Genomic DNA, 10,112 nt, shown 5'->3' with positions numbered 1-10,112 from the left:
AAAAAGCGACAACGGAGGAACACGTGCGCCCTCACACGCGAGCAGAAACTGGGCGGTCCATGCCATGGCCGGACTGCCATCGAAGGAGGACAACGACAACGGCTCCGGCGACGAGATGATCCGGCTCGATCCCTACCGTGTCTTCGACTGATACTTCCGTGACAAGGGCAGTAAGGGCGCGTGAAGGGCAAGGGCAGTTGTGGATGATCTTCTCCACCATAGCTAATGTTTAGTGATGTAGTAGCCGGACGATGTGTGTAATGCTTTGACGTAGTTGCATGTGTTTGTATGGATTTGAGGCATGGTAATTGAGGTGTCCGGTTGTAAGAAGGCAAATTTGAGGCTTGACCGGTCAGTGTCCGCAGACATGACCGGGCGCGTCCGCGGGCGTTTGAAGGCTCAGATCTGCCCATCACGGCTATAAATGCTCTTAATGGATCCAAACAATATGGATCAGAGGGCGAGACGATATTGAGAATTCGCTCGTGAGGTGATCTTGGCCAAGTCAGTTGGTAGTGGTGGCGATGACAATTGTGATGGTGGCAATGGTGGTGACGGCGACGATGGCACGAGTGCTTGATACCCTTGTAATTGATGATGCCTTCTGATCAACCATCTGCTTGTTGGTTTTTTTGGAATGAACTTGTTCATTCGGTGCCTTTTGTGACTCAAATATGATTATGTTTTAGTTTTTTTGGGATGAATGAATTATGCATATGCTCGTAGTTGAATTATGACGTGGTGCATTTTAATTGTTTTTCTTTTGCGAATTGATTGTTTAAGTTTGTGTTTAAATGTGATGCATTTATTTACATTGTTTGTGAATTGACATTGTTTTTGAGGAATAGGTGAGATGCATTTTTTTAATATCTCAATAAATAAATAAATAAAGGATAAGTTTTTTTGAAGGGGATAAAGGATAAGCATATATAATAAGATTATATAAAAAATTTAAAAAAGAAAGATGGACCAGAGATGCCTCATGGACATCCAATCGTTTAAACAGCGTCACAGTGCTCGTGGAACCAAGCCCAAGAGCATCCAGGTCCATGAGAAAACACACACATTCGGCCACGGGCAGGCTCTCTCCCGAAAGCCAGGCCCATTCCTAACGCTTCCCACCCTTCTCTTCTCCATCACGACTCACGAGCGCCGGCGGCGGCTGGTAGAGAGGCGAGCCGAGAGGTGCGGCTACGAGCGGAAGAGGCGAGGAGATCGAGCGAGCGATGGGGCGGAGGATCCTCAACGACGCGCTGCGCACGATGGTGAACGCGGAGCGGCGGGGGAAGGCGACGGCGCAACTCCAGCCCATCTCCGGCGTCATGATCTCCTTCCTCAACATCATGAAGCACCGAGGTATCAGCTACTCCGTGCTCCCTCTCATCAGGCTCCTTTCAGCAGCTGCTGCACAAACCCCCTCGTCCCTCGCATCTCATCTTATCTTCTGTTACGTCCAAAAAGAACCCGAGGGTTTCATCCATGATGGGAGAGGAGGTTGCTGGTGGTAACTTGACGCACTGGTAGTGTATACATCCGGTGGTTTGGAAGGGATGGGCTACTAAGGAGGTGTGATTTTACAGTTCTGAGTTTAACTGAGAGAGCAGCAGAAATGATCTGCCCCTCTCATGTTAAGATAAACTTCAGATTACAAGCACCTGATTTTTAACATTTCAGAGTAGCGTGGGTTTCTTCGACAACTTGCGAGTTTTTATTGTCAGTCTAGATTCTGGATGCATTTGTGTTAAATGTGTTAACATGTGAGTTGGCATTGGAAAGATGAAGGCAAGTTGATATATTCATCAGATATGCATATTTGTTGGTAGTTTTGTGTTCTTCATACAACAACAGCAAAGCCTTTCAGTCCCCCAACTTGTTCTAGTTGTATGAAAACACAAAGCTACCCAATAAATATGCATATCTTTGTGTACTTCATAGCTTGGACGCAATTATGCCATCTCTTTTAACCGTTGAAATAATCGTGCAAGTATTCCACTCTAAGAATAAATTTCAGGGAAAATGGTATTGTGTACTGGAGCTAGTTATACTTGCCTCATCTGCTTACCTTCAAGAATGTCTTCTAGTTACATCGCGAGGAACTGTCGCACTGAAATTGTGACCACTCATAATTTAACATCCTTGGGTAGGAGAGAAAGGTGCAGTAGAGTGTTGTATGGATCAACTCCACCTGCTTGGAGGAGTAGGTTATGTGTGAGAATAGCATGCTTCTTTAATACCCTGTTTTTGTTTTTTTAAGAATGGTGTTACCTGGTAATGTAATAATCTTGTATTTGAATCACCAGGCATTATACATCTTCATTTATCAAAAACAAGTGAAAAAATAAGTTATTTGGGGTAGTGCCAGCCTTTCCTTTCTCATTTTGACTTCAGCATTTGAAAAGAAAGGGGAAAAAACTTTACGAACATGTAATGTTGTTTAGTCTCCTCCCCACTGCCGTTACAAATTATTGAGAGGGTATGAGAACATTTCTTTTACGGTGGTAATTTTCCCTGGAATTTACTCTGCGGACATTTTTCAGGTTACATAAAAAATTTCGAGGTCTTCGATCCACATAGGGTTGGAAAAATCACCGTGGAACTTCAGGGAAGGATTAAAGATTGCAAAGCTCTCACTTACAGGCAGGACCTCAGAGCTACAGAAATAGAAAAATACAGAACTAGGATGCTTCCAACACGGCAGGTATTTATCAACTCATATTTGATATTTGTGAATATTCATATCTTCTGTTAGTTGAGGGATACAGTTATCTTGATACTGTTATTCATACCGTGAGAATCAGGAAGGTGAGATATGGTGTGCCAGACCTTTGCTAGTTTAAATGCTTATTTCTGAATCCATTCTGCTACTTGCAGTGACAACATATGCAATACTGATCATGAAATGTACATTATGGTTACGGGCTACTAAATATTGACTAGATCAGACAGTATTTTACTTTTACTACTCCCTCTGTTTCTAAATATTTGTCTTTTTAGAGATTTCAAATGGACTGCCATATACGGATGTATATAGACATATTTTAGAGTGTACATTCACTCATTTTGCTTGGTATGTAGTCACTTGTTGAAATCTTGAGAAAGACAAATATTTAGAAACGGAGGGAGTAGTACGCAAACTTTTGAAAACATTCTAATCAACATGCCATTGCGGGTTGTGGCAGATTTTTGAGTAATTGAGTAAATATAAACCAAGCCTTGGAAGAATGTAGTATAAATGTTCATCTGTCCCTGTTGCAAATAGCACTTTTGGAAGCAAGTGAAAAAGTCCACAGGTAATCTCTTTTTGATGACAGACCATAGAAAGTTTGCTAACTTGGTTGATGTTATGAGCGGCATATATTACAGCCCAGGCAGTTAGGGGCCTGGCCCAGTTATCTTATCGTGTTAGGGGCTTAGCCCAATTATATCATTAGGAGGATTATATAAACTCATGTAAGGACCCATTTTGAGATTAAGCAAGAAGCAATCATTATTTGCTTGGCTTCCCGAAGGGAGCCGGGAGACCTAACCCTAGCCACCTCCTGCCAACGCCGCCGCCTCTTCCATCGCGCACGACGGCGCCCAGCCGCCGGCGACCGTGAGATCGCCCACGTCCAGCCCCTTCCTTCCCCTACAATCTCCGCCCTAGACCCGGTAGAACCCTAGTTTCTACTACTTTGGTATCAGCTAGCTCGGTTCCGGTCATGTCTGCGCCGCCGCCCACCCCACCCGCGCTGCTGCCCATCACCACCGCGCCGCTGCCCATCACCACTGCGCTGCTGTCCTCCCCACCCGCGCCGCTGGTCCCCACCTCCGGCGCCCCCATCGCCCAGCTGTCGGCGCCCTCCACTGCGCCGCCCGCCGCCGTCTACACCCCGGAGGAGGTCACCGGGGTCCTCCACGACCTCGTCACAGCGATCCAGGAGATCCGGCTATACTTGGCCAGCCCCTACGGGCCTCTGCCACCCCCGCCGCCGGCTGCCGCCATCGGTCCGCCGGCCCTGCCGTGGTACTTGCCGCACTCGGCAGCCTCCGCAGCGTTCGCTGGGCCGCTGCAGCCCCAGCTGCCGCTGCAGCCGCCGCCCGCCACCACCCTACAATGGCCGCAGTGGCCGTCGCCGGCTCTCACGGCGCCCCCGCCCCCATGCAGCAAGCCGCCCCCCGCCAGCACTCCACTCTGGCCTCAGTGGCCATCGACGGCCCTCGCGGTTCCCGCCGCGCCCGTCGCCCACATGCTGCAGCTGCTGTAGCTTCATCCCGCCGCGCCCGTCGCGCCCATGCAGCAGCCGCTGCAGCCACAGGCACCCCCGCCGCTCAGCACCGGGCCAGCGATGACCGCGTCGGCGGGCGTTCTGATCCAGCAGGTCCGGTTCCCACCCTCACCATCACCGCTTCCGGCCTGGTTGGCCGGGTCGACGCCGCAGCCGGTCTACACTATGGCCGGGGAACAGCCGGCGCCCACCCTGCAGTACGGCGGGCCCTCCGGCTCCGCGGGTGCCTACGTGGGCCACGATGGACCGCCGTTTCACGGGGGACCCCCGGTGCCCACCGACCCGGCGTCATCCTCTTCGCTGCCCCGTCCCGCCGAGTTGTACGCCCATGGCGGTCAGGCCCCGACCCCGCCGCGCTTCGCCAAGCTCGACTTCGCCACCTACAACGGCACCGAGGACCCCCTCAACTGGCTCAACCAGTGCGAGCAGTTCTTCCGGTGGCAACGGATGCTCGCGTCGGACAGCACCTGGCTCGCCTCTTATCACCTCCGTGGTGCCGCCCAGACGTGGTACTACGCCCTCGAGCAGGACGAGGGCAGCATGCCCCCATGGGAGCGTCTTCGCGAGCTCTGCCTCCTTCGCTTCGGACCACCAATACGCGGGAGCCGGCTGCCGGCTCCCCTTCACCTCTACGGTGCAGGACTTCACCGACCGCTTTCAGGCCCTGGCGTGCCATGCGCCCGGCGTGACGGCTCGCCAGCGGTCCGAACTCTTCGTCGGCGGTCTGCCAGATCATATTCGCGTGGGCGTGGAGCTGCAGGGACCCCAGGACCTCTAGACGGCCATGTACTACGCATGCGCGTTCGAGCGCCGCGCGGTGGCCATCCAGCAGGCATCACCGTCTCGGGCCACTGGGCCGACACCCTGGTCGGATGTTCCCGTGCAGGGTCGGCTTGCTCAGGCTTCCGCGGCACCCCTCGCCGCGGCCGCGGCGCGCCCGTTCCGCCGGTTCACCTCGGCCGAGCTGCTCGAGCGTCGCCGCCAAGGGTTGTGCTTCAACTGCGACGAGCCCTACGTGCCCGGCCATGTCTGCCCACGCCTCTTCTACCTGGAGGTTGCGGACTACATGGAGGAGGACGCCGCCGCCTCCGGGCTTGGCGACCTGCACGCCCCAGCTGCCGCGGAGGTGTTTGGCGACGGGTGATCACCTCGAGGAGTTCCGCAAGCGCTTCCCCGCCTTCCAGCTCGAGGATGAGCTGTTTGTGCAGGCAGGGAGAAATGTTATGAGCGGCATATATTACAGCCCAGGCAGTTAGTTGCCTGGCCCAGTTATCTTATCGTGTTAGGGGCTTGGCCCAATTATATCATTAGGAGGATTATATAAACTCATGTAAGGACCCATTTTGAGATTAAGCAAGAAGCAATCATTATTTGCTCGGCTTCCCGAAGGGAGCCGAGAGACCTAACCCTAGCCGCCTCCTGCCAACGCCGCGGCGTCTTCCCTCGCGCACGACGGCGCCCAGCCACCGGCGACCGCGAGATCGCCCACGTCCAGCCCCCTCCTTCCCCTACAATCTCCGCCCTAGACACGGTAGAACCCTAGTTTCTACCAGTTAAATTATTTTTGTCGCAATATGAGTCCTCCATCTTTTTCATTTAGAGATGACTTGGCAAGTGAGAAGAAGCAAACATTCTCAGGGAAATTACATAAAACAACAACTAACTGATAATGTTACCTAGTGTAAGCTTTCTTGTCGTTACTTTTATTATTCAGATGTCTTTCGATCACATCTCTGGCGTGGATGTCAAGCGAAGCACTTATAGCTAAACTAACTTCTGAATGCTTATTTGTCCTGCTTTATTATGTGCTATTCATTTATTTGTAGAGCTAGTGTGTTATTTCTAACACATTTCCTTTTCGTGTTCTTATTTGCTTTGCAGTGGGGCTATGTTGTGGTGACCACCCCAAATGGCGTTTTAGATCACGAGGAAGCAATTAGGCAGAATGTGGGTGGCCAGGTGCTCGGTTACTTCCATTGAGAAGGAAACACAGTTATCCCATGCTGGGTCAGCCCTGGGTTGCATTGTTATCTTTCTGTTATGATGACTGAAGTCATTTTATTTGGACATTTAGAGCTTGCTGCTTTTGTTCATGGCCAGCAGAAAATGCGATTACATCTCAGAAGTATGTCTCGCAACACTGACATAAATATTGTAATCCTTCTTTGGGACAGGTATTTCTGTAGGTGTAATACACCCATGTACTTCGAGATACACGATTAAGGCTCTAGTTTGAGCATCTATGATCTTGCTGAGAACCTTGTTGCAGCCACTTTTCCAAAATCTTGCATGCACTGGGGATTTAAAACACACTGTTAATTTGGGGTATGTTTATGTTCTTGCTTGAGGCAGTATTGACCATTATTGTTGCAAGATTATGCAAGTTAATGCACTTGTTGTTTATATATGTAGGTGGTGACATGTTAGCAACCCCAGGATCTTGTTTCTGCTAGAATATGATGCGCTTGGTCTTTCTAACCTGCATTTGCATATATATCTTTTAATCTGTCACTGACTAGCTGGCTGTAGCTATCCTCGTGGGCATTTTCCTGATTCCTCTCATCATGTAAAGTCGTTTTTTATTTGCAAGGCGAAGACCCCAAATGTCAAATGGGTCTTGGCATCACAAGACCCCTTGTCAACACATTTTTTTTTTACTCATCCAAAAAGTCGCATGTAAATCGTAACACATTTTAACCAAGAATAACGAGATCACCCCTTTAATTTTAGGGTGAGGGAGGGATCGAAGTGATTTGTGAGCTGAAAAAAACCTATGCCTTCTTTCCCAGTACCTAAATATGCTATTCCAGCTCAATTTTTTTTCAACCAAACTGCAAATCAACATTTTTTCCCGCAAAAACTGGACGTTTAACAACACCTAACTCAGTCTAATAAATACTCCCTCCATTCCAAATAATTGTCTTATTCTGGGATGGAGGGAGTACTCCCCTTCAACACCTTTTGATTTGGAACCTTGTGTTGTGTTATCTTATTATTAAATTCACTTGTGAATTGTGTGACTCTTAAATATTTGTACAATCGATGTGCATTCGAATACATGTTCGGACAATAGCTTCACCAGTCTGCTCAGGGTAGCTGTACATGGGCTAGTTAGTACGTGCTCTTGATTGTGTGTATCATGACTTGAACACTGGACCTTGCTAGTTAATCCAAAAGGAGATCCTGCCATCCCCCCCGTTGACTCAACTGAAAATTTATAATGACAAAATAATGTGGTTTAAACAAGAATATGGTAGTGACATCTCAACTAACTCTCGCATTACTCGCTCATGTTCATACATAATCAAATGAAGAATTGATCTTGGCCAACTCAAAGTGACAATAAACATTGTTTGTCTCATGGATCAAAGAACATTTGCTTATTTATTTCACAGAATTACCTTCAAATTAATTTACATAGTCTGGGTCAATGAGACTTTAGTTCTACCAAAGCAATACTAGCATAATTATGAAGTCTAAAAAGTTGCAAGTAATTTCAGAATATCACAAATATGCCACTGAGAGAGCGTGTATATTCGAATTTATTCTCTCCATGCAATAAAAAACCAGCGACAAATGGCACAAAAGGTCACATGCCCTAGCTGTTCATGGTGTAAATGGAATGGAGAACGACGAGTAAGTGGAGGACGACCGCAACGAAGCCACATGCGAGAGCCCCCGTGACATGGTCGCAGAAAGTGGGTACTAGCCCGCAGATCGGCTGCCAGCCGGCGTGGCTGTTCCCGTTCTTCCCCAGGGCCGATATGGCGGCCGCGGCCGCGCCGGCGCCGGTGAGCACCATGCCCAGCACCTGCAGCTCATGACAACGAGTTCAGCAAAAACGACCTAATCAGAGACGTGGCCATATTGGCCGGGCAGCGTGGTGCGCCGTGAACTCACCGCGTCGGCCACGAGGACGTGCCTCGCGGCGGGGCTCGCCGGCGGCACGAGGATGGCGAGGAGGCTGTAGGCGCACGCGACGACATTGGCGGCCACGAAGAACCTGCAAGGCACGCGCGCGCGCGCGGCGTTTCGTTCGTTCTTGGTGACACAGCCGGCACGATGACATGGAAACAGCTGGGAGCAGCAGCTATAGATACTTACACGAACGACGGCGTGTATTGGAACTTGGCCTGCACCTGTACGCCGAAGACGGTGGTCGTCTTGTGGCTCGTCGCCATGACAATCGCCGCGACGCCGGCCGCCGCCGCCGTCGCGATCCTGAGCGCGAGGACGACGAACCGCCGTGCTTTCGCCATGGTTGTCTAGGCAATTATGACGAGCACTTGTGCTTAGGCTGAAATATGTTCGGTAGAACGCGGTCTCATGCACGGAGCAGCTTGTAGAAGGGAGGGAACTGAATACGTGTGTGCGACTAGGTGTGGTTTGTGATGAATTATATACTCCTACTACGATTCCAGTCAACGTAGTCGTTATTATCTTAAATTGCGAAGTTGATGGACTACCTCGTTTCCTGGGACTTGAACCAACAAATCTCAAGAATGATGGGGAAGGGGCTCGGAGTTGAAATTGTGCAAAGATAACCAACCAGGAACAAAAACCGTGCTTACTTCCATCTAAAGAAAGAGTGAGGTATCGTAGACCTGTCATCGAGGAATAGCACTAGTAATTACAGTACGATTTTTGACGGAAACGAATATATTTCGAAAGGAGGGAATACCCCTCGGCCTCTACATCGGGTGGTTCATATAACCTTTTATCGATTATTTCAGAGGTCAATATCTGATCATAATAACTGCCACACATAGTTGCCAAAGGGCAAATAAAAAGCAATAGTAGAAAAATGAATCTCATACATCACAAATCCTACTAGTAGCCCACCAACTAAATTGGTTGAACAAATCCCGAGAGACCATCTCGTATCAATTGCACCCAAAGACCGTGGGCTCCCAATCCTCTTCCTTGCATAGTAACGGTCACGTATGGATCCAACTGATGGCCTTGAAGATAATCTGCAATTTTTTTAGAACTTTCCTTCTGCTAAAAATACAATCGTTACAAATGTTCTCAATGGCCCAAAGTAAAGCCCAAATTTTCATACCGATCCGAGACTTGTGACTGGAGGTAGATTAAAAACTATATGAACAGATCGCCATAATAGCTTGGCAAGTGGGCGGTGAAGCAATAGACACTGAATGGACTCCTCACCACAAAGCAACGCTTACTTTCACCACAAAAGCAACACTCTGTGCAAGTGCATCTTTGCCAATCTTTTTTTATATTATCTTTTGTCAAGATGATCTTGCCATCTAAATGCCACATGAAGATTTTTATTTTCAATAGGACTTCCATTTTCCAAATATATTTGTGGTGGAAAGGTTGTCCGTCATTGATGAGGTTTGTATACATGGATTTGACTATGAAGGCACAAGAAGTAGTCGACTTTCAATGAAATGTGTCCGATTCATGTGAAAGGTTGACCGTCATCAACCTTTTAACAAGGTTTAACCGGATTGTCCATTTTCCCCAATCAGTGGCCTTCTGAAGGCAAAATTCAACCGCAGCTGACCCATCACAGGGGCAACAAGGACATCCTTTAGCTGCACAATGTCATAGACACGAGGGTATTGCATGGCTAGTGGCATGTCTCCTAGCCTTGTATCTTCTCAAAACCTAGTAGATAGGCCATTGCCTAGGACAAACATCCCTCTGTGAAAAAATAATCATTTTCGACCTCCATCAGGACTTTACAGAAAAGCAAGTCAGTTGGTTTTGCATGAACCTCAAAGAAGGATTTAAAATGAAGGTACTTGTTCCTAAGTGATTCTTGCCAAACTTCGTCCTCGTAAGTATCTTGTATAGCCATTTGCTCAACACACTTTT

General features: G+C 48.7%; 2 protein-coding genes across 2 annotated transcripts; one reads left to right on the top strand and one right to left on the bottom strand.

The window, feature by feature from the left end:
- The first annotated feature begins 1,051 nt into the window (after positions 1–1,051).
- Positions 1,052–6,551, top strand: LOC123060844 (40S ribosomal protein S15a-5). Its single transcript, XM_044483701.1, has 3 exons — positions 1,052–1,356; positions 2,538–2,698; positions 6,150–6,551. The coding sequence occupies exons 1-3, from the start codon at positions 1,227–1,229 to the stop codon at positions 6,246–6,248; spliced, it is 390 nt and encodes a 129-aa protein (XP_044339636.1). The 5' UTR covers positions 1,052–1,226; the 3' UTR covers positions 6,249–6,551.
- A 1,078-nt stretch (positions 6,552–7,629) lies between these two features.
- On the bottom strand, positions 7,630–8,654 carry LOC123058187 (CASP-like protein 1C1). The gene is made up of 3 exons (XM_044480993.1): positions 8,373–8,654; positions 8,169–8,271; positions 7,630–8,079 (listed from the first exon to the last, which is right to left on the bottom strand). Exons 1-3 carry the CDS (start codon positions 8,525–8,527, stop codon positions 7,867–7,869), a joined length of 471 nt encoding a protein of 156 aa, XP_044336928.1. The 5' UTR covers positions 8,528–8,654; the 3' UTR covers positions 7,630–7,866.
- Between the last annotated feature and the right edge of the window lie 1,458 nt (positions 8,655–10,112).

The sequence above is a fragment of the Triticum aestivum genome, chromosome 3A (assembly GCF_018294505.1).
Source record: "Triticum aestivum cultivar Chinese Spring chromosome 3A, IWGSC CS RefSeq v2.1, whole genome shotgun sequence".
Lineage (NCBI taxonomy): Eukaryota > Viridiplantae > Streptophyta > Magnoliopsida > Poales > Poaceae > Triticum > Triticum aestivum.
Note: the sequence above shows the minus strand (reverse complement) of the source record. Positions and strands in the feature narration are given on the sequence as shown.

Excerpts from the sequence above, each read along its gene's own strand:
- LOC123058187 (XM_044480993.1), bottom strand. The coding sequence starts at position 8,527 with ATGGCGAAAGCACGGCGGTTCGTCGTCCTCGCGCTCAGGATCGCGACG. Across the intron at positions 8,272-8,372 it reads CAATACACGCCGTCGTTCGT|GTTCTTCGTGGCCGCCAATG; the intron begins GTAAGTATCTAT and ends CGTGCCTTGCAG. Across the intron at positions 8,080-8,168 it reads ACGTCCTCGTGGCCGACGCG|GTGCTGGGCATGGTGCTCAC; the intron begins GTGAGTTCACGG and ends CATGAGCTGCAG.
- LOC123060844 (XM_044483701.1), top strand. The coding sequence starts at position 1,227 with ATGGGGCGGAGGATCCTCAACGACGCGCTGCGCACGATGGTGAACGCG. Across the intron at positions 1,357-2,537 it reads CAACATCATGAAGCACCGAG|GTTACATAAAAAATTTCGAG; the intron begins GTATCAGCTACT and ends GACATTTTTCAG. Across the intron at positions 2,699-6,149 it reads GGATGCTTCCAACACGGCAG|TGGGGCTATGTTGTGGTGAC; the intron begins GTATTTATCAAC and ends TTTGCTTTGCAG.